Below are 27,415 nucleotides of genomic sequence, written 5' to 3' on the forward strand. Positions count from 1 at the left end.
GTCACTCTGGATTAGAGTATCTACTAAATGCCTAAACCTAAAATAATGCTTTTCAATTCAGTGTTTAATATTATACATGCAGTAATAGGTGTAGCCTTAAATTGTATATGTATGGATATTATTGTTGCTCAAGTACATACTATGTCCTCCTTTAAAAGTTGTTAAAGGAGGATAATTCTATAAATACAAATGACAAGTGTGTTTTTTTTTTTTTTAAAACATCATTGCATTTAGCACATTTATCCAAAGTGCTGTACAATTGATGCTTCTCATTTACTCATTTACCCATTCATACACACACTCACATCGACGGCGATTGGCTGCCATGCACGACACCAACCAGCTCGTCAGGAGCCTTTAGGGGTTAGGTGTCTTGCTCAGGGACACTCCGACATACCCACGGCTGAATTGAACCGGCAACCCTCCGACTGCCAGACAACTGCTCTTACCGCCAATGTTTTTGTGTTTTACTTATGATAGAGCAACCAGGATCAAGGTGAAAATAAACTAAATCTACAGTACCAGTCAAAAGATTTGACACACCTTGCCCTTTTCTGCTTTTTCCAGTTAATGTTTTATTTCCATTGTCCTTAAACAATGTGGTCAAAGGTTTATACACGGGGCTACTGGACATGGGAGGGATGACACAGAAGGAAGTCACATGCAAAAGTTTGTACAGAGGAGAGCAGTCAGATCAGGCAGAGGTACAATACACAATCCAAAGTTTGTAAAAGGAAAGTCCAATCAGGGTCCGGTAGCAGCAATTTAAAAGGTAAGCGGAAGGGCAATAAAAACAAAGCAGAACACAAGTAAGGCAGACAGAAAAATGTTGGAAGCACATTACAATCTGCAAAGGACTGATGGAGACATACAGGTATAAATACACAGGCAAATGAATTGAAATGACAAACTGGTGTGCGAGCGGGGAACATTACATTAAATTACATTATTGGCATTTGGCAGACGCTCTTATCCAGAGCGACGTACAGTTGATTAGACTAAGCAGGAGACAATCCTCCCCTGGAGCAATGCAGGGTTAAGGGCCTTGCTCAAGGGCCCAACGGCTGTGCGGATCTTATTGTGGTTACACCAGAATTAGAACCACCGACCTTGCGTGTCCCAGTCATTTACCTTAACCACTACGCTACAGGACGACTTCACCGTATCGAGGGGAGGATGAATGTACCAGGAAATTTTGGGCGACAACCTCCTCCCCACTGAAAATGAGTCCTGGATGGGTCTTCCAACATGACAATGACCAAAAACATACGGCCAAGGCAACAAAGGAGTGGCTCAAAAAGAAGCATATTAAGGTCCTGGAGTGGCCTAGCCAGTCTCCAGACCTAAATCCCATCGAAAATCTGTGGAGGGAGCTGAAGCTTCCAGTTGCCAAGTGACAGCCTCGGAACCTTAACCACTACGCTACAGGCCGCCCCTAGTAATGGGGATCAAATTCTCCCCTGGAGCCCTGAAAAGTTATACATTTTTTCTATAATATCTTGTGCACATAAGGTAAGATCAAATTGTCAAACTGACCGTCATCTTGCCTGTGTGCTTGGTGATTTCGAAGGCATTAAGTTGTCTACTACCCGGCAACACAATTGGCCATTTTGTACATACATTAGCATACTCGAGAATGAAGCCTGAGCAGGTGGAGGACGGTGTACACCGGATCAATGAGCAGGGTGTGGAGAGGAATGTCCTGAGATGACAGCCAAACCCGCTGCCTCACCGTGTACCAGGGAGCCGGGCGACATCTCGCTGATGTTCATTAGCAGCATGGCACGAGCCGTGCTCCTTGGGAGACAACGAATCCCAGGAACTGAGCCGAGGTCTTGTGGAATTCAAATTTTTTGGCTTTGACAAACAATTGGTTCTCCAGCAGACATTGAAGGACTTGCCGGACCATGTTGGTTGTGTCCTTTGAGTGAGGCAGAAAAAAATTATGATATTATCCAGGTAAACAAACACAAACTTAGAGATCATGTCTCGTAAAATGTTATTGATCATGGCCTGGAAAATGGCTGGAGCGTTAGATAACCTGAATGGCATCACCAGGTACTCGTAGTGGCCGCGGGGTGTCCACTCGTCCCCCTTTCTGATACGGACCAAGAGATAGGCATTGCACATGTTGAGTTTTGTGAAGAATTTCTGGAGAGGAGAGAAGGCCAAGGAGATTAAATGGATGGAGTAGTGTTTAACTGTAATGTTATTGAACCCTTGGTAATCAATACAGGGGCCCCCAACAAATAAAAATCCTTCACCAGCTGGGGAAGATGAGGGGTGGATGAGGCCAGAGGCAAGGGATTCACTGATGTAATTATCCATGGCTTCACCACGTCCCAGGTGTCGACAGAGAGAAAAGACGGCCTCTGGGGGGCGTGCTGCAGGTTGATCTCACAGTCGTATGATGGGTGAGGTAGTAGGGAGCCAGCTCGGGACTTAAAAAGACCTGGAGAAGATCATGGTGGACAGACGGCACTGTGGAAATGTCAGCGGATGCCTCCTCAGAGGGCTGGAGAGGGACAGGTGAACAGGAAGCAGAGCTGAGGCAGGAGACATGGCAGCCTAGACTCCATCCACTGACAGTCCCTTGAACCTAATCAATGTGTGGGTTGTGATGTAACAGACAGGGTCTGCCTACTACCACAGGAACATGAGATGACTTCATGACATAGAATGACGCCTCTTTGTGATGGTTCCCAGAGGCCAACAAACTAACGGGAGCAGTGACGTAGTTGACTTGAGCAAGAGGATCGCCCGTGAGTGCAGGGGTCCGGAGAACTGTCGTCAAGCGTGACGTGGGGACCTCCAGTCGGCTGACCAGGGTATGGAATATGAAATTGGCGTTGGCTTCTGAGTCAATAAGGACCCGTACTTGGTGCGGGACCCCTTTCCAGGACATGACTGCGAACAGGGTGGAACGGGAAGTCAATGGAGGTGCCCGTCAGAACACCCTCACATTCCTTTTACTGGACAATTGCCAACAAAATGCCCAGGTCCGGCACAGTAGAGGCACTGCCATTCGGTCACCCATCTCTGTCTTTCTTCACAAATTTATATACACACTCACACACCAATGGCGATTGGCCGCCATGCAAGGCACCAACCAGCTCATCAGGAGCATTTTGGGGTTAGGTGTCTTGCTCAGGGACACTTCGACACAGCCCAGGCAGGGGATCGAACCGGCGGCCCTTCCATTGCATAACTACTCTTACTGCCTGAGCCAATGATCCCGGGAGCATATATTGAGTAATGGTGGCACACAAGGAAGAGTCAAGTGTAACCACTCCGAGCTTCATGCATGATTAAAACCAAATTATAAATTTGAGTTTCATTTGGAGTCAGATAACTACGAGAAAAAAATGTGTAACTGCTAAGCTTACTTTTTGTGATCATATATATATATATATATATATATATATATATACATACACATACACATTCTATGTGTTGTTCAGCTCCTTTGTGAATGTTCTAATGCTCCCATTAGAATTTTGACATTTGGACGACAGATCGGATATATCCGTGTTGACAACATGGCCCCTTTTGCAAACAGAATAATAAGAATCTTACTGATCCATTTCAGGCCTGTCTTCAGCGCAATTCATATTTGACTTGTGGCGACGGACCCAGTATATTCTTAAATGTAATTGTGCTCTGTTCATGAACGAAGCACAAATAACTAACATCTCTTGTTTGCATCACAACAGCAAAGGAAAAACACGTTGCCCCTTCCCCTCCAGCTATTCCCTCATTGGTCTAGCTGTGCAGGTTCTACAATATTTTTTCCATTGAGTTCAACAGGAAAATTAGTCAGGAGAAACGATTCTTGTAGTATCTACTGCATATCTGGCTGCGGCACAATGATGTGAACCTCATTTTACACCTCAGACCCTTGATGACTTAAAGCCATTTAGCCTACAAATGTGCTCCATACTGTATCAGCCTAATTTACAGCTGAATCTAGTCCCAGCCCCCAATTCTCGTACAGATCCATTCAAATATAAAGAGGTTTTGGTATGGCATGTAAGACAACCTTTAGCCTTTACATGCCCATTAATGGCTAAATACTGTCATAGATCTGTTCACCCATTTCAAGCTAAGATCAGTGCATTTGTGGAGCTTTTTCTAAAACAGGTTTAAACAGGCAGGTGATTAAATGCCATCAACATGCAACTTTTGTGCAATAAGCAATTTAATAAGCCTGACACATTTCTGTTGTTTTAATATTTTCAAATGGGTTTTTTTTATTTGATTATGTTATGGGGGTTAGTAAAATGTGTATCATTGTATATTCTTTGGGTTGCAAACCTGACCATGAAATGCAGTATGTACCTGAGGTTTCTTGTGGTAGTGGTAGTAATCCCATGCAGTAATCCCATGACTTTACCTCACAGAGAGACACGTGGAGCCGTTTGAGGTCCAGGTGAAGCAGGTTCCCAAGGAGGGGCAGGGGTCTAGGTCCCGGTGGGTCTTTTCCAGGCCCAGGGGTGGAGCAGAGCAGGTAAAGCAAAAACAGCACCAGCACCACCCCCAGAAGGGTCAAGGGAGGGGGCATCTGAGGTAAAAGCCCCTCCAACATGCCTCCCTTTGAACTGATCAGCCCCAGAGAGAGAGACAGAGAGACAGAGAGGATATCAATAGCAGCAGAAGGAGCAGAGGTTGGCTTTCTTTCCTATATTTGAGTGGGAGACACAAGAGAGTTACAGCAATCTGTCTGAACAACAAGGATCGTTCTCCTATTTCAGGGAAGGCCAGTGGGCGGGACCAAAGCTGAAAAAACACAAATTGTCTACTTGGTCCTAAGTTGCAGTGATATTTTCAGTTTTTTACCATTGCTAACAAGCATTTGTTGACTCCAAGTCAACGTTTGCAGAACTCTTCACAGTTAGCACTGTGGACCAAACTGTGTATATTTATTTCATTGCTTTGACAAAACATGCATTCAATTAATTCATTTCACAGTCGGACACAACCACCAAACAAATTGTACATTTCTACAGCCCAATTTGCAAATGTAAAATTACTTGGAGGCTTGTTGGTAGGAGGTAATACAGTACATTTCCATAAAACTCCAATTAAACTTCAATTGACGTCATCATCTCCACTTGAAACATTTCATAAACACTGATATAAATGACCTCATTTTATATCAGTGAGCATCTAATTACATTCTCAAAATGGTTTATTATTCAGTTTGCTTATACACTTTTTGCACATGTTAACCTACTGCATTCAAAACACAACACAATTGGGTTAGGTAGCAATTTGACATGTCAACTCTAATACCATACTGAAATATCTATCTAAATATACTCAGTGAGCACTTTATTAGGTATTTGACTTATTTTTTAGACTTCCACTGCTGTAGCCTATCCACTTACAGTTATGATGCATTGTGTGTCAGAGAAGCTCTTCTGTATACCACTGTTGTAATGTGTGGCTATTTCCATTCCTGTCACCTTCCTGTCAGCTTTGACTAGTCTGTCCATCCTCCTCTGATGTCTCTTGTTTCTGTCTGCAAAACTGTTGCTCAATGGATTTTTTTTCCGCACCATTCTTTGCAAACTCTAGAGAATAGTGTGAATGAAAATCCCAGCTGATCAGCAGTTTCTCAGATACTCAAACCACCCTGTCTGCCACCAACAATCATTCCACAGTCAAAGATCACATTTTTCCACTTTCTAAAGGTTGATGTGAATATTAACTGAAGGTCCTGACCCATATCTACATTTCACTGCTACCACACAATTGACTGATTAGATAATCACATGAATAAGTGGGTGTAATAAAGTAAAAATGTTCCCAATAATGCATCAGAGAGTGTATACATCTAAAAATTATACCACCACAGAGTCTTAGCAGACAATGCTAAATTAGCAAATGTCCATAATGTAAGTTTGACAGCCATTCCTGAGAATGATGAAGCAGTCATGATGAAGCAGTTACATACCATACCCTATTAGAGGAACTCAAAGCATGTAAAGGAACTGAGGTACCAATATGTCCTTACCATTAGACATAATCTTGTCACTGGACAAAGAGCAGAGGTCTGATCTAATTTATGGGTGATCTCTATGGAAGGCTTCAGTCCAGAGAAACTATTTTACCATATGACCACAGATCAGATGTCCCTGCTGAATGCAATGAATGCTGCATGCCAGGACATATCTGCACAAGATGGATCAGGCATTCAAAAGAGGTTTTTTTCCCCCCAAGTGTATGGCAAGCGATATACTTTTATTATGACACCAAGATCTCTCGCCTCCCGCAGCGGAACGAACAAAACAAGAGCCTACCTTCACAACCCACCCTTTCTGTCACTCGGCAGCTAAGCTGCTTACCAGTTCAAACAAACAACTCCAAATCATAGTCAATATACACAGCACAAGTCCAATCCAAATAAGGTTCTCAAACAAAAACCGGTCATACACAATAGGTTCTTGAACTAACTTGTAACTTACTCCGTCTGGCTCCTTCCGCACTTTTCCAAAACCGGTACTTCGCAAAAAAATCTGCACAGGTGGAGCTGACATAGCCAGAGCCAGGAAGTGGAGCCAACGAGCCGGAACATACGATCCCTCAATAACCAGTCCTATTACGGTATTGGAATTGTTATTTCATTTTGAGTATTTTGTCTTGGGAATTTTGTAATTAGAGTACTACTGCATATGCAAACATCATCACACCTGTCGTAGGACAGACGGTTTTGGTTGTATTTTTGCACCCGCAACATTGCTACTCCGACTACATGCAACACTACCGTCATACTGATCTCTCATACCCCATAGTAACTTATGTAAATAAATAAATAATTGGTTATCTCGTAAGCCTGTTGTCGCGTGTCTCATTTTCCTGTTCACGACTAGAACGAGCCAGCCGTAACAGTATTGAGACATGGGCATAATCAATTGTACAAAAACTGTAGTATACTAGATCTCATAATTGCAAATATTGTACTTTTTTTTCTTTTCTTTTACAATCTTCTGGACCTACCGCTGTCATTTAGTATGCAATTTTTATTTTATGCACCATACATAACCCATGTTATCATTTAGTGTCTTGGAAAAAGCAATGCAAAATGTTAGTGTTTGGTGATATTGTCAGCAAATTAGAAAGGGATTTATCCAGCATTTTTGCTGTGGTTCCATTGTGTTTCCAAGCCCATGGACACAGCCATGAGCATCTGTATCCACTCAAATTTAAAAAATATTTTCTGTGAGAAAAAAAGCTTCCACTGTGTTTGTGCATCTGTAACTTTGTTAGAGTAGTATTTAGAGTAATTATGGTGTTTGGGAAAGAACTGGCTGGCTTACCTTTCAGTAGAAACCCGAATTGTCCCTGTAGTCAGAAGGATTCAAGAGTAGGTAACCATTTAATTTTGGGTATGTCATTTACAAGCCTGTGTTAAAAAGGGGTGCTATTTAAGGGTTAAGCATCCTGTTCCAAAGTCAGGGTAGCAAATAAGGTAAGGAAATCTGTGGAGCGTGTTGGTGAGTAGTTTTTCATAATCTACTTTGCTGTGGTTAAAAGTTGAAGAACCTGAACTGTGTATGATCCATTTTTGGAGGAAAACCAAAAGGACTTTGCCCTTTTTAAAACTGTGTTCCAAGATAGCTCACTGTGTGCTTGTTTTATTTTCCCTGATAAACTGCCAAGGATGGAACATGCCAAGGATGTGAAGGTAGGCTTCTCTGGGGTATTGTTTAATAAAGCACCAGTAAAAACTTTCCAGGGTTTGTGAGCAGAGAATGGGGGCAGAGGCCAGCGAGCCGTTGTTGACTTTAACCTGATTGAGCTGATTCTGTTAAATATTTACATTTATTCAGTTTCAGATTTAGATGTACAGGATTCAGGCTTCACTGCAAGAAGCACTAGTTATCCTCAAAAACAGGATTGTCAGGTTAGTTTGCTGAGAAGTAGATACAAGTGTCTGCAGAATTCTGGGAAAAGGTCTTATGGGCAGATGAGACAAATATTTACTTGTATCAGAGTGATGGCAAGAGAAAAGTTTGGCCAAGTTAGGCCAAAAGGAACTGCCACAGGGGTTGGTTAACTTGTCTTCATCTTCAGCCTGCGAACGCAGAGGGCAGAATTAAATTTTTGAAGATGCATTTTTGATTTTTGACTCATGGGTGGTAAATTTGGTAATTGTCTTTTCATTTTTGCAGCTTCAAAATTGCACCTGCCAAAATTTGACCCCCCCATACGCTCCCCTTGCTGTCAGTATAAGCAGTAAGAGTTTCTATTTACTCAGGTGTATTGTCATAGCAGCGATCTGGGAAGGCTCAAAATCTCCAAGGGGAGAGGTGACTATACTAACCACTGTACTAAAGGCAAATTAATTGGTGCATTATGACTTTTTGCAATTATAATGGCCCAGTTAATCAAATGACAATCTATAGTTTAAATGCTCCTAATACTATCCATAGTACTATCATTTTCTCCACAGTGGAAGAAAGTTCCAGAGAGTTTCACTATATCATGGACAACTGCGTCTAAAAAAGTTAAAGCAAAACCAGGATGGACAGATAGTAGGGTCAGTGGAAATAGCTTTAATCTCTGTGAAAGAAAGCAATGACTTGAAAATACAGTAAAAATAAGTTCATTACCAATCAGCAGTCATTATCATTTCTTATTGGCTGAATTTTGAGGAACATGAGGGTGAGGACAGCGAGCTGTGGTTCCCTTTGGTTTGAACCTGATTGAGCTGATCCACAGCTGGAGTGGGGTTTAGGCCCGGCTCACAGCACACAGCTGGAGTGGGGTTTAGGCCCGGCTCACAGCACACAGCTGGAGTGGGGTTTAGGCCCGGCTCACAGCACACAGCTGGTGGGGAGAAGGGCTGAGGGAGAGCCCCACAGATGGTGTCAGGTCCAGCTCATCCTCAGACACCCCCGGTGGTGGTGTGAAGCGGAACCTCTGCAGGAGGAAGGTGAAGAAGAGGAAGAGCTCCATCCTGGCCAGGCTCTCTCCCAGACAGGCCCGTCGCGAGCAAGAGATAATCACAGCACTTAAATACAGCAACAGGAAAGAGATAATGACAGAACATAAATACAGCTACAGGAGAAAGAGATAAACGCAGAACATAAATACAGCTACAGGAGAAAGAGATAATCACAGAACATAAATACAGCTACAGGAGAGAGAAAATCCCAGCACATAAATACAGCTATAGGAGAGAGATAAGCACAGCAAATAAATACAGCTACAGGAGAAATAGATAATTGCCCAGAACCCCTGAACATTGTTCACCATTGTAAAATATGCTAATTCCATGAACAACCACTTCCGAATGAACCCCTTATTACATGTAAAGGGTCCTGTGAACCGATACCACCTCAACTCTTTTGCCGAGTCAGCCGAGTCAGTTGTCTTAGCCTTACCCAGCAAAAAATGTAATAGAGCCACTCATTTATTTCTTCAGATGTTGCGTATTGGACCATGAATACTGCATATAGTGTGTGAGAGTACTACCCAACAACATACACCACTCCCAAGCAATACACTCTCCAGATGTTCACACTTAACAAAAAAAGAACACCCCTCCCCTCCTTCCGGCCCTCTTCCAGGTTTGACGGGCCCGCCGAATGAGGAGCTGAGCCAACAGCAACCTCTCTCTCCTCCTCAGGGAACAGAGGAGCCCGATACCGCAGGCAGCAGGCAAATGGAGACAATCCAGTGGAGGAGACGGGCAACAGTCCTCGGACCCCTCCTCTTCTCCATTTACACAAGATCCCTTGGCCCTGTTATCTCTGCTCATGGCATCTTATATCATTGTGATGCCGATGACACCCAACTCTTTCTCTCCTTTCCCCCATCAGACTCTACCCGTATCTCGGCCTGCCTGATAGACATCCAGAGCTGGATGGGCAACCGCCATCTAAAACTCAACCCATGGCTTGCATCAAATTCAAAACATTGGTGCTAGCCTTCCAAGCAGTTAAGGGGTCTTCCCCAGCTTACCTACAAAAAATCATCAGACCCTACACCCCTGCCAGACCTCTTTGTTCAGCCTCCACAGGCCGCTTGGCACCTCCCCCTCTCCGAACTTCCACCTCACGCTCAGGACTACTGTCTGTTCTGGCTCCATGGTGGCGGAATTAACTCTCTGTTGAGGTCAGAACTGTAGAATCTCTTCCCACCTTCAAGCGCAAACTGAAGACGCACCTCTTCAATCAGCCCCTCTCCCCGTCCCTCCCTACCTCCCTGTGAACCTTAATTGTTGTCTTTCTGTGATTTCCTTTTTTGTGTATCGGTATTTTTAGTTTGGCTAAGTAAGCAGTGTTTGGCTAGTTTAAGTTTGGTCACTTTTGCTTGTTGTTTGTTTGTTTATTTGTTTGTTTAAAAAAAAGGGCCTGGTCCTTATCGTTGTTGTACAGGTAGCAGTTGAAATTGTACTTCCCGCTAGGGTCTTTCAGCGCACTTATCCCTGGTTATGGGAATGCACTTTGTTGTACGTCGCTCTGGATAAGAGCGTCTGCCAAATGCCATTAATGTAACTACACAACCATTTCAGCAAAACTTGATTGACAGATACTCCAGCACAAAGGTGGAAACATACCTTAGTTACATTTTTTGGTGAAACCCCCTTTAACCTGATGGTTTCACATCCAACTTGAGATGAGCATGAGGCAAGTTGATATGCATGCAAAGACCAATGTATCAATGATTCTGGATCAGCACTGTCGAGATGCTGCAAAAATAATGTAAAATTGTTACTAATTTCACTACCTACAGCCATTCCTAATATCCTGCCACTGTTGAAGGTCAACTAATTAATAATTATACAACAGATAGATCCGGTCCATTGTTTCTATTGGTCAGTTTGCATTCCAGCGTGCCAATATCCATGATATAAGAAAGGCTAAATTGAATGTTCACACATCTTTTAAAATTACTCCGTGCATGTAGATGACTGTTATCTAATTTGTAATTGAAATGAACGTAATTAATTCAAATAGAATTACTGAGTATAAAGTGTCCTTTGATTTGGAAAGGAGCAGGAACGAAAAAAGAAAACTTTTAGGCAACATCAAAAAAAAGTGGATCGAAATACCAGCAAGACCACCAAACCCCGGCGAAGCAAATGATCACTCATAACTCTCATTATTTCAATACCTAAACAAATGACTTGTGTGAGTCAGTGTCCCGGGACACCTATTGTCACAGTTTTTTGTACTTCTAAATGTCAGAGTTCCAAATAAAACCGGATTCTTCTCCTGCTATTCTGGTTTTTCCTCTTTACGTTTAGACATCCAATCCCTTGTCTGTAAACAGGTAAAACATGAATAAAGCACAGCGACGATTGGCCATATGCCTATACTTCATTTTAATTGGTAGCAGAAATACAAAAGTTTACCTTATCACCTAGCAACTGCTGCACGGGCTGTCAGTCTGGCGCGTGCATTCACTTCAACGACCCCACCATAGGAAAGTTCAGCTAGCTACTAGCCTAATACTTCTAATTTATTTATTTTTTATTTTGTCGGTTTTATAAAATTGGGGAGAGACGGATGTGGAGGACGAGAGAACAAAATCAGGGAAGTAACCAGCAGCAAAAAAAACAAAACAAACGTACAACTATATAGAACGTACAACTCCGACAAAAGAGAGCACTAATGGCGCGTCAAATGTCCCGGTTTTTACAAATGAAATGTGGCAACCCTAGTGGAATATTGTGGATATTGGCACAGCGACGGGTTCTCGTTCCATAATGCTTAAGTAAACCATAAAGTAATCAGTATGCCATAAAGACAGCCATGAAGTCTCTGCTATGCTCTGGTAGAAGGAGAGAAGCTGTGAATGGGACAGTGGAGGGTGCTTTATTGGTGTGGCAGTGAGACCCATTTTGTAACCGCCCTATGATAAAGTAAGATAAAGAAAAACGCCACTAGCTGATACATTAAATGCCACCAATGAAGAATTCCTTGTAAGTATGACCACTTTCCAAAACCATAATTCCATTCCATGCCTCTAGTGGCTGCAGACTTCTGGTTGCTTCTCCACACTAAAGGCTACAGCTGAAAAACATTTAGTTTTGTGGCGGCCTCTTCTGGTCGGAACACATATGACCCATGACGTTTGGGACAAAGACATACTGTATATATATTTCATTTTTTACAGGGTATTTTACACACTTTGGTTTCATCACATCACAAGAGGGATTTTGGAAGGGGGGGTGGGTAAATCAGGAAGGAGTACTAAGGTATAGTCTGAAAAGGTGTGTTTGAACATGGCTAAAACATATTTTCAATATGTTTCAAAAAATTGTAAAAATATGAGCTTAAGTCAGGGTCTATTTCAATTCAGTCAAGTCAGGAAACAAATTAAAATGTATAAAATGAATGAGAAACATGCATGATGATATTATGTGGTAATATTGCATATATTTTGAGCATCTAACCCATTAGCAACATTTTAAAACATACTTTACCCCTTATGAATGTGCCCTCAGCTGTGCAGGGGAGACATACAGTATATTTAATAATCTTGCAGACACTCATATCCAGATAAACATTTATTGTAACTCATGACCAAGAAAGGTTTGGTGAAGAACAGAAAAGGTGTGGTTCACACTCATCAGCTGGAGAGGGGTTTAGGCCCGGCTCACAGCACACAGCTGGAGTGGGGTTTAGGCCCGGCTCACTACACACAGCTGGAGTGGGGTTTAGGCCCGGCTCACAGCACATAGCTGGAGTGGGGTTTAGGCCCGGCTCACTACACACAGCTGGAGTGGGGTTTAGGCCCGGCTCACAGCACACAGCTGGTGGGGGGAAGGGGTGAGGGAGAGCCCCACGGTCGGCGTCAGGTCCAGCTCATCCTCAGACACCCCCGGTGGTGGTGTGAAGCGGAACCTCTGCAGGAGGAAGGTGAAGAAGAGGAAGAGCTCCATCCTGGCCAGGCTCTCTCCCAGACAGGCCCGTCGCCCTGCGAGCAAGAGATAATCACAGCACTTAAATACAGCTACAGGAAAGAGATAATCACAGCACTTAAATACAGCTATAGGAGAGATAGACACAGCACATACATACAGCAACAGGCGAGAGATAAGCACAGCAAATAAATACAGCTACCGGAGAAATAGATAATCGCCCAGAACCCCTGAACATTGTTCACCATTGTAAAATATGCGAATTCCATGAACAACCACTTCCGAATGAACCCCTTATTACATGCAAAGGGTCCTGTGAACCCATACCGCCTCAACTCTTTTGCCAAGTCAGCCGAGTCAGTTGTCTTAGCCTTACCCAACAAAAAATGTAATAGAGCTACTCATTTATTTCTTCAGATGTTGCGTATTGGACCATGAATACTGCATATAGTGTGTGAGAGTACTACCCAACAACATACACCACTCCCAAGCAATACACCCTCCAGATGTTCACACTTAACAAAAAAAAAGTCTGACTGCAGAGAGGGTGAGAACATGGGTGATGGTGAAGGGGCCAATGAACCTGGGGGTAAGCTTGGGACAGGCTGAGTGGAGGGGAATGTCCCTGGATGACAGCCAGACCTTCTGGCCGACAGTGTAGCGGGGGTCCGGCCACACTCCTCATTTCAGAGACACTCTTTAAAAGCGCGGTTCCGGCCCTCTTCCAGGTTTGACGGGCCCGCCGAATGAGGAGCTGAGCCACCAGCAACCTCTCTCTCCTCCTCAGGGAACATAGGAGCCCGATAGCGCAGGCAGCAGGCAAATGGAGACAATCCAGTGGAGGAGACGGGCAACAGTCCTCGGACCCCTCCTCTTCTCCATTTACACAAGATCCCTTGGCCCTGTTATCTCTGCTCATGGCATCTTATATCATTGTGATGCCGATGACACCCAACTCTTTCTCTCCTTTCCCCCATCAGACACACAGGTCTCTACCCGTATCTCCGCCTGCCTGAGAGACATCCAGAGCTGGATGGGCAACCACCATCTAAAACTCAACCCAGGTAAGACAGAGGTAATCTTCATCCCTGCTCTAACCTCTCCCTTCTCCAATTTTTTGGTGCTCGTGTACCAGGCAGTTAAGAGATCAGCCCCTGTATACATTCAATCACTTATCAAGACCTATACACCAGGAAGACCCCTCCATTCTGCCACTTTGTGCCGTCTGGCGCCTCCCCCTTGCCACACCTGCACTTCTCGCTCACGACTGCTGTCTGTCCTGGCCCCACGGTGGTAGAATGACCTCCTGGTGGATGTCAGAACAGTCTCTGACCTCTTTCAAGCGCAGACTGAAGACTCATCTCTTCAGGCTACACCTTTCCCTCCCTAACCTAGCACCATGATTAGCCTTATATATGCCGTAGACTGTAATGGCACTTATATAGTTGTATAGATATATATATATATATATATATATATATATATATATATATATATATTTTTTTGTATTAGCTATTGTATTGTTGTACTAGTTTGGAAGTTGATGTATTCTTCGAGGGTTCCGATTGTATCTGTATGGTTACACTAGGACTTGGAGATTTCTCCGCCATACAGTCAAGCTTCTTCTACAGTTCCTGGTTGAGATGCTCCATTGGCCTGTTAGTCTGGGGGTGGAAGCTGGACGAGAGTTGTACCTTGGATGAGCATGCAGAAGGCCTTCTAGAACTGACTGGAGAACTGAGGGCCTCGGTACGAGGTGACCTCCAGGGGAAGGTCGTGCAGGCGGAGCACATGGAGAACTAAGAGTTTGGCCTTCTCTTTAAATGATGGAAGCTTGGGTAAGGCGATGAAGTGCCCATATTTTGAAAACATTCTTCAACAGCTCTACCACCATCAGGACAACGGATATTCCTTTGGTGACGGGTAGACCGGTGATGAAGCCATGTGGGACCATGGGCGACGAGGAACAGACAGTGGTTGGAGGAGTCCCTGGGGCCGCTGGTTACTGGACTTCCCCCGGGAACACTTGGGAGAGGCGGCCACAAATTCAGCTATATCAGGTTTGGCGGATGCCAAACGGAGGACGGCCCAATCAAACACCCTCTTCATGGTGGTGGAGGAGGGGGCGAAGTTGTAGCATTCAGGGGCGCCAGAGTCCCAAAAGGCAGTTCCCCCCTCCCGGGTTCGACCAGACAGGAGAGTGATGACATAAGCCACCTTGGACCGTTCGGTGGGGAAGGTGGAAGGTTGGAGCTCGAAGAGCACTGGGACAGGAAGGAGGCGCAGTGCTTGGGTTCACTATCATAGTGCTCCAGCGGTGGCAGGCAGAGCTCCGGACGGGACGGGACCGGTTCCTGCGCAGGAGCAGGTGGAGGCGTGGAGACATAGGAGCTTGCCAGGGTATTAGCCAATGTGGCCACCTGGTGGAGTAAGGAGTTCACGTCTTGGCTTAGAGAGCAAAGTTTGTTCTTGTGCACTCCCAGGCGTTGTCCCTGGAGTCTCCATAGCCGGGGTTGGGCTTGCTGGGACCATTCTGGCCAGATTGTTCTATCAGGCTTGTAGAACACCAGACCCACATGCGAGACCAAGATGTAGATTTTATAACAAAGTCTTTATTATGAATAAAGCAGGTCAGACAGGTGGAGGTTGAGAGCCAGCGAATGGAATCAGAAGGGATACGGCAGTTCGTAGTACAGTGTCCAAGCAATGGATCAATACAGCAGCAAACATGAACAGTGAGGATAATCCAAATCGGGGGCATGGTCACAGGGGAAGGGTTGATAACAGGCAGGCAAAGCAGACAAAAACAGAATCCAAAAACAAAAGTTGTAAAGCCGGATCCAAACTAGACGGGAAAAGCAAAATGCAGAAGTCGGGGCGAAACAGGTCATAACAGAAATCAATCAGATAATAACTCTGGAGAGTATGATGAAGACACAATCTGGTGACGAGACGTACAAATCCAGGGGCTTTTATAATGCAGGTAACAAGAGGAACTGGCAATCAGGTATGGTAAACAATCAGGAAGTGAAAATGCAGGTGAAACGAATAACAGGGTGACTACGGTGTGCACAGAGGGTATTAAGACATTGAAACGCGATGCACTAAGACAAAAGACTACACAGTGAAAACACGACAGCTTTGTCATGTACTGCACTGTGCTGTACCTGCAGAGAAGGGCATGAAGGCATCTCGCTTGATGAAGCAGCCCTTCTCATCCAGGAAGTGGCCAGGGTTGAAGCTGTGGGGGGTCTCCCACTCTTCCTCATCCTGCAGCACTGACATCAGGAGTGGGATCACCATAGTTCCCTGAAACACACAGACAAGCACAAGTATGTAGCCTACATGCAACACAAATGTGCACACATATTCAGACACATGAAAAACACAGAAACCCTTCAGGGATGGAGAAAAATGCAGCAAAGTTGCTCAGAATTGAATCAGGTCACCCGTGCTCATGACTGTCAATAATTGAGCACCAAACCAGAAAATAGGGGAAGAGAGGGAGGGATAGAATATGGATCAGAGAAGGAGAAAGGGAGGGATAAATGAAAATATACAAAAGAGGGGAGATGATTGAACCTTCTTGATGAAGTATCCCTGGAAGGTGATATCACAGCTGGTGGTGTGAGGGAGGCTCATGGGTATGATGCTAGCCACTCTCTGGATCTCGTGGATCACGGCGTCTGTGTAGGGCAGTTTCCTCCGGTCCTCCACCCGGGGTTCCCGGTCCCCAATGACCTGATTCAGCTCCTGCTGAACCTGGGCTGCACCCGGAGAGAGAGAGAGAGAGAGAGAGAGAGAGAGAGAGATCATTACATTATTGGCATTTGGTAGACGCTCTTATCCAGAGCGATGTACAGTTGATTAGACTAAGCAGGAGACAATCCTCCCCTGAAGCAATGCAGGGTTAAGGGCCTTGCTCAAGGGCCCAACAGCTGTGTGGATCTTATTGTGGCTACACTGGGATTCAAACCACCGACCTTGCGTGTCCCAGTCATTTACCTTAACCACTACACTACAGGCCGACACAATCAAAAATCCTAAGGCCCAATATTGATATTCTAATGTGTGTGTGTGTGTGTGTGTGTGTGTGTGTGTGTGTGTGTGTGTGTGTGTGTGTGTGTGTGTGTGTGTGTGTGTGTGTGTGTGTGTGTGTGTGTGTGTGTGTGTGTGTGTGTGTGTGTGTGTGTGTGTGTGTGTGTGTTTCCCTACCCTGTATGTGGGGGTACTTGGCCATCAGCAGCAGGCCCCATCTCAGGGTGGTAGCAGTGGTATCTGTCCCTGCTCCAAAAAGGTTGCTGACAGTAAATTTCAGGTTGTTGTTGTGGTAGTAGGAATCCGGCTGGTCTGACTCCTGAGAGGGAACAGGTACAGAACACCACAGAGACAATAAAGAAAACAGAAGCATAATAAAACATGAATTTATCAAATAAATTATTAAAGATGTCAAATATGTATTACAGCCCATGATCAGTAAGATACTTTTTTGGCACTTCTCAGAAAGCCTCGGAAGGAGTTTGCAAACACAGCTGAACTACTTCTTTCAACTTGCTTGAAGTGACTTCCATTTCCCTCCAGAAACTTATTAGAGAAGCCTTATACCGATTTCTGCTAACTTTAGTAGTGTGGTCACGCCAACTTAAAACCATGAAATAAAGAATTCACAATTTTATCCAACAGAAAACTTGTTAGAAAGCTAAGGTAGACATTTTGCCAGCAAAAGTAACTACAGACAGTTGCTAGCAAACTGTCAATCAATCACTTGCTAGTTCTTATTCAGAACGACAAATCAAAGTACTGAATAAAAAACATTTAAACGTGAGAGGAAATATATTTAAATAAAAAGATGTATTAAGGGTGCCAATAATGCTGGAGCCTACTATACATTTTAGTATTTATCAAGCAATTTTAAGTGGAACACCATGCTGATTCTCATGGTTTTTACCACTACAGACCCATGGGACTTTCCCAGGCACAATACCTGTCTGAATGAAATTTATGTGGAAATCTCTTGGAATTTGCTTGGTGTTTGCTAAGTGAATCTACTGTAATATAAGGCTTGTGGTTGAGGAAGAGGCAGAGGGAAGTTCAATTCTACCCCAGGGTCCAGTTCTCCCTCTCCCTACCTCCTGCTGTCGAACTAGGAAGGCGTCCACAAATCCCCTGAGGTCCTGGGGGTTCAGTGTGTCCTTCAGTCCCAGCACCAGCCCCATAATCTCCTCAATGTTGTTTTTGACGTTCTTCAAAATCTGGGTCCGATTCACCAGCCACCGGCCACAACACCAGCGCAGCCAGGGGAACATGTTGTACAGCTGCAGTAATCAACACAAAACAGGATCAGGATTTTATTATATTTTTTTCACAATAAAACATACACACAAACATGATTTAATAATCGCCCCATCATCAATTGCACCTCTGGATTCACCTCTCTGTCACCTATATGGAGTATATACACTGAATAATTTAGTGTACATAAATTCATTCAAAGTAATGACAAATAATTTGGTTAGCCTGACTTGTGAGTGTTATGAGACAAGTGAATGTTACAAGATATCATTTTAATGTCATTTATTTTTCTATATATTATAAATTATTATTTTAAATGATTGTATTGTTTCCTTTTGAATCCTGTTAATTTAGTTATTTTATTTATTACTACTTATTACTACTTTCCCTTTCAAATTGTTCTATTTATGTGTACATTCGGCACAATTGCAAAAGACTCTACTACTCTCAATGTGTCTCTGAGTTTAATGGAAAATAATAAATAATGGCAGGCATTTATATAGCGCCTTTATCCAAAGCGCTGTACAATTGATGCTTCTCATTCATCCATTCATACACACCAACGGCGATTGGCTGCCATGCAAGGCACCGACCAGCTCGTCAGGAGCATTTTTGGGGGTTAGGTGTCCTGCTCAGGGACACTTTGACACAGCCCGGGCAGGGGATCGAACCGGCAACCCTCTGACTGCCAGACAACTGCTCTTACTGCCTGAGCCATGTCATCATACGAAATATGAGGACAGACCTGGGACAAATACGAGAACAACATCCTGCAAGTCAATTTTGGAAGTAATCCAATATTTATATTTGTAACTGTTAACCTATTAACCATATTAACCCTTGTGTAGTCTTAACATTCTGTATACTCCCTAAGGGTGTAAATAAGCTATCAATTAATAGCTTAATTGAATTTGAAACCCTAAATCTATTTTGCATGAAGAAAGAACCTGTCACTCATCACAAACTTTGTCATCAAATTTCAACATCATTTAGGGGGTTTTCTCTGCCGTTAAACATAGTGGCAGGTCACTTTTTACCCAGGTCACTTTTTACTATCCAGTCTTTACAAACTATGCCAAATGTTGTATTATTGCCTTGCTCTGGAATAATTACAAAGCTTCAAGTTTCTACCTTCATTTGGAGAGATAATTACATAAAAGCACCAGTACCCGTATTTGAGATGAACCAACAGTCCGGACATTTTCATTGGCCCTGTCGACCATTTTTTGAAAGGCAGGGTCAGCGTAGTCAAAGCGGAAGCCATACATGATGGCACAGATGATGTTGGAGACAGAGTAATTCACTGGCTGAATGGTGTCGAAAGGCTCGCCTTCAGACGAAGAAAGGAAATAATATGTTTTTTTCCGCAGAAAGCTCCTGTTTAAAGGATTTAAAAAAAACACTCATCCAGATTACACAATGGCCTTGCTGCCTCCAACACATTTAAAAATAACTCCATGGAGTACTTACAGTGGATCCTAAACTGAGTTGTGAGATTGACTTTGTGTGCTGTTTCTTGTTAAAACCAGTGCACAGATTAGATTTGGCTTGGCATTTGCTTTGTTTCAAGTAGATTGTTTCACAAATGTTTCAGTTTCAGTGAGCAGACTTACTCTCTTTCAGCAATTAAGACCCCAATTTATCCAATGTCTACAGTGTATAATTGATTTCATTCAACAATGATCTTACAGGTTAAATGTACAAGGATACAAAGACATTCCATAGCGCGCTCACCTATTTCAGACATAATATGGGTTAGAGGGTAGATCATAACTAAGTGGACATATAAGTAGTGAAATTAAGAACATTTAGTGGCTTGTTACAATTCAGAGGTTGCAATACTGATTGGAAGAAATCCATCCATCCCATCCATTATCTTAACCTGCTTATCCTGAACAGGGTCGTTGGGGGGCTGGAGCCTATCCCAGCATACATTGGGCGAAAAGGCAGGAATACACCCTGGATAGGTCACCAGTCCATCGCAGGGCACACACACCATTCACTCACACACTCATACCCACGGGCAATTTAGACTCTCCAATCAGCCTAACCTGCATGTCTTTGGACTGTGGGAGGAAACCCATGCGACACGGGGAGAACATGCAAACTCCGCACAGTGGAGTCCTTGCTACCCACTGCACCATCCGTGCCGCCTTGGACCAAGTTCAGGAACCATTCCTCTAAGAAATGGAATTTGTGATGTTCTCCGGCCAGGAATCAGCTTGTATACAGTACTGTGCAGAAGTCTGAGGCACCCTAAACTTTATTATATATATGTTTTTTGTGTGTGTATAAAAGAACACATTTGAGATTTCCAAATATTCATTTTCTAAAAGATTTAATTTTGCAGAGACATTTTTGTATTTAATTTACAAAAGTAATATATTACTGTAAGCAATTTACTACTTTTTACATAAAAACTTGATCAAGGCTGTCTGAGATCAGAAGCATGGAGCCAACAAAAGTCTGGCAAGTTCTCCAACATGCATGGAACAACCTCCTTGCTGATTATCTTAAAGAACTGCAGGACAGCGTTGGCTATCTCAGAGAAGTGATGCAGTTTTAATGCTGAAGGGTGGTCACAAAAAATCATTTGATTCAGTTTTTAACTATTCTGCCAAATTACTAAAATGTAATGTAAAATGTATAGTACGTTTATTTAGGACCTCTCATTGAATTATTTTTGAAAGAATTACAGATTATTATATAGGTGCCTAAGACTTCCGCACAGTACTGTATTGACTTCACAAATTTTTTTTCTTCACAATCATTGAGCATTTTACCGTTTGTGTTAGTATTTTATTTCTATGTTAAGAAGAAATGACTGAAATCACATGCATTCGAGAATAACCTACATACTTGTCTGCTCTCTCTCAAATCTATCATGAACTGTAGGTTGCAGCAAGTAGTCCTATGATTGGCCATTGCAAATTAGGGAGAAATTAAATGGGAGATTACAACAATATTGTGATTGAATCCAGGCTGATTTCTCTCTCACCCTTAAAATTCTCAAAGACCTTGATGAGGTGGCGTGATTCCTCAATGATCTTCTCCTCGCTCCCCCTCTTGCCCATTCCAAAGTCTCGCAGGGTAGAGAGGGAGAAGCGTCTCATCTCCTTCCAGGAGTTTCCGTTGGCAAAAATAACACCTGGGAGAGGGAAGAATGTGGGGGTAGAAACTAACATCTGTATTTCATACATATTTACATATTTGCTGTATCTTGTGTTACGCAACAACACCAACAACTGCTTTGGTATTTTGAAATGTGTAGGTCTGTTCAGCATTATTCAGTTCAGCAGTTAAGACAAAACACTCACTTATTGGACCACTGTCACTGCCTATAGGGAAATATAATAATATATGTACAATGGATTTCCATATGCCTTGTATATATATATATGTATAAATTGGAGCCAAAAGCATCCCGCCAGAGACAGCCTATTGGCCCTTTGATCACTGTGGGGGAAAAAAGTATGTTTCAACACTCAATGACTGTGGCTATGTCCAGTTGGACAAATGGATAAATGCATGTAGTTGGTCAAACCTACAGATGTCCAAGATTGAACTGGATTGCATACCATGCTCTTTAAAAGCATCTCTAAATATGGGTGCAATTTCCCGGTCTCCAAACTCTTCAGCGTAGTTGAACAGTGCCTGTTTGACTGTCTTGTAGCCTGCCAGGACGACCACTTTCTTTGGGCCCAAGTGTACAGTGAACACAGACCCATATTTCTTATACATCTGGAGAGACAGGAAATAACAGGATTTAGTCTCTGTTCATACCATGGTTTGGGTGAATACTCGATTCCAATTGGATTGTAGGTGTTGATTACATTCATTTATATAATGGCATGGTTGAATATGCATCGCTGATTGGAGGCAAAGGGTCAATACACCAGCAAACAGAGATAACCAGGATAATCCAAAACGAAGTCGTGGTCACAGGTGAAGGGCGATAACAAGCAGGCAGAGCAGACAAAAACAGAATCCAAAGATAGAGGTCGAAAAACAAAAAAAGGTTGATAAACAGCGCTCCCAAAGTTGACAGATGGGATAAGCTAAAGGCCGGAGTTGAAAACAAAACAGGTCGCAACGGTTATCAATCAGAATATAGTGCTGGAGAGTATGGTCGGGACACATAACAATCTGGTGAAGAACTAGACAAACAAAGGGGTTTTTGGCAAATGGCAATCAGGTGTGGGAAACAATCATTACATTTACATTTTAGTCATTTGGCAGACGCTTTTAATCCAAAGCGACTTACAAGTGCATAAGTGCACAAGTGCAATCACGAAATGAAACACAGGTGGACCGAATTAATGAAGTGAACTGAACTGACAGACAGACTACGGTGTGCACAGAGGGTAACAAAACATGGAAACGCTAAGCACTTAGACAAAGCCTCGACAACGAAAAATACAGAACCTGGCATGTGTCCAGCAATAAGGCTTTTGGTCCATTCCAATCTGGTTTCTGTCCACTACACATCACCAAGACCACACTCATCAGAGTTTTGACACTGGCTCTTTGAACATCCTCCTCCTCCTTGAACTCAGTGCTGCTTTTGACACCATCAGTCACAACATCCTTATCTCCTGTCTACACTCCGTCATCGGTCTAACTGATACTGCTCCTGCCTGGTTCACATCATACCTCGCTGAGAGACAACATTTAATCACTTTAGGCAATCACAGGTCCTCCACAGCCCCTATCCCTCAAGGTGTCCCCCAAGGATCAGTTCTGGGCCCCCTTCTATTAAATATCTACATGCTTCCTCTTGATCAAATAATTCACCACCATGGTCTCAATTCTCACTGCTACGCCGATGATACGTAGATCCATGTCAGCACAAAAAATGTCACAGAGGATTGGATGGACACAGATTTCCTCAAACTTAATTGCCGAATAAGAAATTAGATATGATAATAATAATAATAATAATAATAATAATAATACAGTTTTTCAGTCCTTACCCCACAGAGAGACACATGGAGCTGTTTCAAGTCCAGGTGGAGCAGGTTCCCGAGGAGAGGCAGGGGTCTGGGTCCTGGTGGGTCTTTTCCAGGCCCAGGCGTGGAGGAAAGCAGGTAGAGCAAAAACAGCACCAGCACCACCCCCAGAAGGGTCAAGGGAGGGGGCATCTGGGGTAAAAGCTCCTCCAACATGGTTCCTGATGAACTGATCAGCCCCAAACACAGGACAGAGATAGATACAGTGAGAGAGATTAGTAGCAATAGTAATAATTTCTCTCATTTGCCAGAGAGGGAGAGAGAAGAAGAGAGATGGGGAATTTTAATAGCGGCAGTAGTAGCAGCACTCTGATGGGTGGAGGGAAAGAGAGTCGACAGCATCAGCACTCCAGAGCAAAAACACAGCAGACCTGAGGCCAGTGGGTGGGACCAAAACTGACAAACACAAACACTTCAAGCATAGCCTGCTTAACTTTATTGTTAGACATACACATAGCAAGCTAGATACCTAGTTTTCAGGTTCTGTGTTTTTCAGTGTCCAGGTTTTGTCCAAGTTGTTAGCGTTCTAGGAGTCTAGTTCTAGGAGTCTGTCTCCCCATTCACTCGTTTTTACTTCCTTGTTATTGTGCAGATTGTTATTTCCCCTCGTTATCTCTCTATATAAACCTATCTCTGCCAGATTTTTATGTGTCTATCCCATACCTACCAGCGTTATTTTCTGATTGATACCCGGTTCGACTTCTGCATTTTTCTGATTCCGTCTGTCTAGTTTTGAACCGCTGTGTATCAACCTGTTTTAGTTTTTCGACTTCATTCTTTGGATTCTGTTCGTGTCTGATTTGCCCGCTTGTATTTGACCCTTTGCTTGTGACATCGAACACTTATTGGATTATCCCTGCTGAACCTGTTTGCTTGTGTACCGACCCTTTGCCTGGACTCTCTTTTTGAACTGCCTCATCTCTGTCACAACTGTTTGGGTAATTGCAAACGGATAAGACGCATAATTTTGATACTTTTGTTTGCTTGCTCATATGCATGCATTTTTACATGAACAGATGAACCTGTTGAACTGTTTTTTCATGTGCTATGACTAGAGTTAAATACCCTTTGTGAGGAGCTGAGGCACATTTTTGGGCGTGACCAAATTTTGTGTATGTGCCAGGAACTCATTAATTCATTCATTATCCTAACCCGCTTATCCTGGACAGGGTCGCAGGGGGGCTGGAGCCTATACCAGCATACATTGGGCGAAAGGCAGGAATACACCCTGGACAGGTCGCCAGTCCATCGCAGGGCACACACACACCATTCACTCACACACTCATACCTACGGGCAATTTAGACTCCCCAATCAGCCTACCCTGCATGTCCTTCTTTCTATAATGCAGTTTCTGAGTCAACCCTCACCATAGTGTCCCAAATTACCTGAATTCACCCTCATCTAAAACAAAGAATGCTTTTCAATTCAGTGTTTAATATACATTCAGTAATAGGTGTAGCCAAGAGTTGTATATTAATGCCTGTTCATTTAGGTTTATGCTGCTCAAGCTGTACAAACCATGTCAGATGTGGAACGAATATATTTTTAAAGGAGAAAAATTCTATAAAAACAACTTTAAAAAAATATTTTTTACACATCAATTGTTTTTTTCTTTTACCTAAGATAGAGCAGGCAGTGTCATGGTGACTCACTCACTGTATGTTGTCATAGCAGGGATCATGCAAGGCTTCTCTCTCTAAGGCAGCGCTACTCAACTCCAGCATTCTGTTGCACCATTATAACGTAAGGTTGTTGACCGTAAGCCAAAACATTGTCGCATACAGTGACATTTCTTTAAAAAAACACGTTTAAAAAAACGTTTAAAAAAAACAAAAAAACACTATTCGCTATTCGCGTCTCGTGCCCTTCCAAGTCAAGCGTCAAGGACAATTCTATTCTATTTTTAAACATCAATTGTTTTTGTATTTTACCTAAGATAGAGAACACAGTAACAAGCTGAAAATAAACGAAATCTCAGACAATGTAGAGAAGACAACGGAAAACAAGTGCATGAAAATAAAAACCGTGTCAGGGCATCCACAGGTATTTCCATGTTACTGGAAGGAAGGCTCACAATTCCATACTGCTTACATAGCTGGACCAAGTAACCGTATTAACTATGCAAGACACCAGTAAAATGTCTGAGATGAGAAACCACAAGAAAATTCCTCTCGAGAAATCTTAGGGAAATGAATGCAGTCCCGTTTCCCTGACAACTCTGCATTTGCTCAGGCAGAACAGTAAACTAAATATACAATCATTTCAAAGCAAACTTAGCCTATGACCAAACAGAAAGGCGAATAAACAGTTCATCTTTCTGTTACCTGTTCTTTTAATATTTTCAAATGTTTAAAAAAAAAATTTTTATTCGATTATGTCACATTTTTATAATCGGTTACTCTTTGGGCTGCAGACCTGACCATGGAAGGTGGTTATAAATTATTTCATAAGTAGTAGCATTAATATCAATAATACAGTTTTTCAGTCATTATCCTACTTACCCCAGTCACACACGCTACTCGGTCCTTATACCTAACTTAACCCAGAAGACAAAAGACTCCAGTTGAGAGATATTTGTGTGCGGATATAAAAAACACATTTCAAAATGGCACCAGTCAAAAAATTGCCCCGCCCCCGTCATACCGTGCCTTAGCTATCAGTTCTAGCAATACGAGTTTGCGCGTACTCACTGTATGTTGTCATAACTGGCAAGGCTCGAACTTGAGTCTCTCAGGCAGCGCGACTGAACTACAGCAGCCTGTTGCACGTAAGTAACGTAAGTTTGATTGCAAGTTGTAAATTCCGCACTAAATGTCACGTTGTAACCAGTTTTAAACTAAGGTTGTGTATTTGTTCGGCTGCACACTTCATACTGACGCTACATTTTAGCTAAGTTGGCCGTAACCCAAAACATTGTCGCATAGAGTGGCGTTTCTTTATTCAAACCACGTTTAAAAAACACTCGTGAATACAGCCTGTACGCTACCACCTATTCTAGCTGGCCACTCGTTCTTGGCTTTTAGTGGATGTATTTGGACTACCTTAATGGTTTTTTTCGCTCTCTTTGATATGTATTGCTTTCCAACAAATGACTTTGTTATGAAATAAAGTTTTTATTTTATTGTATTATAACCTTATAATTTACGGAGAAATTTATTCATGTAGCCTACTCAGAGATAACGTTATGGGCTGCGTTTCCCGAAGCCTTCTTAACCCTAGGTCGTTCGTAATTTATACCTTAAGCTGTACCTTAACCTAGCGTGTTTCATTCTTACATAAGTTTGGGCTACCTTCTACTTCTATAAGTGATACTTTCGCAAGGTTGGTCTGGACCACTCTTAACTATACCTATCGATGTTGTCATCTCGCTCCGCTAGTGGCCACCACTGTTAGGACCGCACGTCTCTGAACTCAGCTGTTGCTCTTCAGTTACATCTCAATCTTTTAAGCATCATGTACGCTAATAATTGCACAGTTGTAGTTGGCTAATAATGTGACTAAAATACCACATTAATGGGAGTGTTTTCATGCAAATAATAAAATTGTACATTACGATGGATGCATGTTGCACTTCATTGAACATGTAGCCACTCTCTCTGTGGGCTGGACCGACGTTTAACCACAGTTACTGTTTAGCCTCACTGACTAGTTGAGCTGCTGCAACGTCATACTAAGGAGGTAGATCAGTTAGTCAGAAGAAAAACAGCAATTGGTCTGTTTTGTCATTATCAGTTTGACATTGAGCAATAATTATTTGATCCCTTGCTGATTTTGTAGGTTTGCCCACTTACAAAGAATGGAACTGTGTAGAATTTTAATCATAGGTACATTTTAACATTGAGAGACAGAATATCACAAAATAATCCACAATAACAACATCATATAAATTTGATAAATTTTATATCATATTTTCACATGAAATAAGTATTTGATCCATAGAACAATAGGACTTAATACTTGGTGGAGAAACCTTTGTTGGCAAGCACAGAGGTCAGATGTTTGTTGTAGTTTTTCACCAGGTTTGTACAGATCTTGGGAGGGATTTTGGTCCACTCCTCTTTGCGGATCTCTCCAAATCCTTAAGGTTCCGAGGCTGTCGCTTGGCAACTGGAAGCGTCAGCTCCCTCCACAGATTTTCGATGGGATTTAGGTCTGGAGACTGGGTAGGCCACTCCAGGACCTTAATATGCTTCTTTTTGAGCCACTCCTTTGTTGCCTTGGCCGTATGTTTTTGGT

At 42.9% G+C, this 27,415-nt stretch overlaps 2 protein-coding genes across 11 annotated transcripts in view; both read right to left on the minus strand.

The window, feature by feature from the left end:
• Positions 1-6,594, minus strand: part of LOC133122995 (cytochrome P450 2K1-like) — a 55,091-nt gene extending 48,497 nt beyond the window's left edge. For 2 of the 6 annotated variants that reach the window (XM_061233330.1, XM_061233329.1), the window contains exons 1-2: positions 6,468-6,594; positions 4,394-4,598 (exon numbers count right to left, since the gene is read on the minus strand). In XM_061233330.1, the coding sequence (XP_061089314.1) occupies positions 4,394-4,598; positions 6,468-6,577 (315 nt within the window). In that variant the 5' untranslated portion in view covers positions 6,578-6,594. Of the gene's footprint in view, positions 1-1,732; positions 1,748-4,338; positions 4,599-6,456 lie in introns of those variants that run through there. The other 4 variants (XM_061233331.1, XM_061233334.1, XM_061233333.1 and 1 more) reach the window with 4 other exon arrangements.
• Positions 6,595-12,373: 5,779 nt separating this feature from the next.
• LOC133122997 (cytochrome P450 2K1-like) lies at positions 12,374-25,809 on the minus strand. 5 transcript variants are annotated; one of them, XM_061233341.1, is made up of 11 exons: positions 25,712-25,786; positions 23,143-23,347; positions 21,718-21,910; positions 21,168-21,317; positions 19,339-19,499; positions 18,007-18,192; positions 17,093-17,234; positions 16,460-16,644; positions 16,045-16,186; positions 12,714-12,933; positions 12,374-12,605 (listed from the first exon to the last, which is right to left on the minus strand). In XM_061233341.1, the coding sequence occupies exons 2-10, from the start codon at positions 23,332-23,334 to the stop codon at positions 12,746-12,748; spliced, it is 1,539 nt and encodes a 512-aa protein (XP_061089325.1). In that variant the 5' UTR covers positions 23,335-23,347; positions 25,712-25,786; the 3' UTR covers positions 12,374-12,605; positions 12,714-12,745. The 5 variants fall into 5 exon arrangements, with proteins under 5 accessions (XP_061089325.1, XP_061089323.1, XP_061089324.1 ...); XM_061233339.1 differs by having other exon boundaries at positions 25,681-25,782; XM_061233342.1 differs by having other exon boundaries at positions 12,376-12,605; positions 21,748-21,910; positions 25,681-25,782.
• Positions 25,810-27,415: the final 1,606 nt, after the last annotated feature.

This window comes from Conger conger, chromosome 2 (assembly GCF_963514075.1).
Source record: "Conger conger chromosome 2, fConCon1.1, whole genome shotgun sequence".
In the NCBI taxonomy this organism is placed as follows: domain Eukaryota; kingdom Metazoa; phylum Chordata; class Actinopteri; order Anguilliformes; family Congridae; genus Conger; species Conger conger.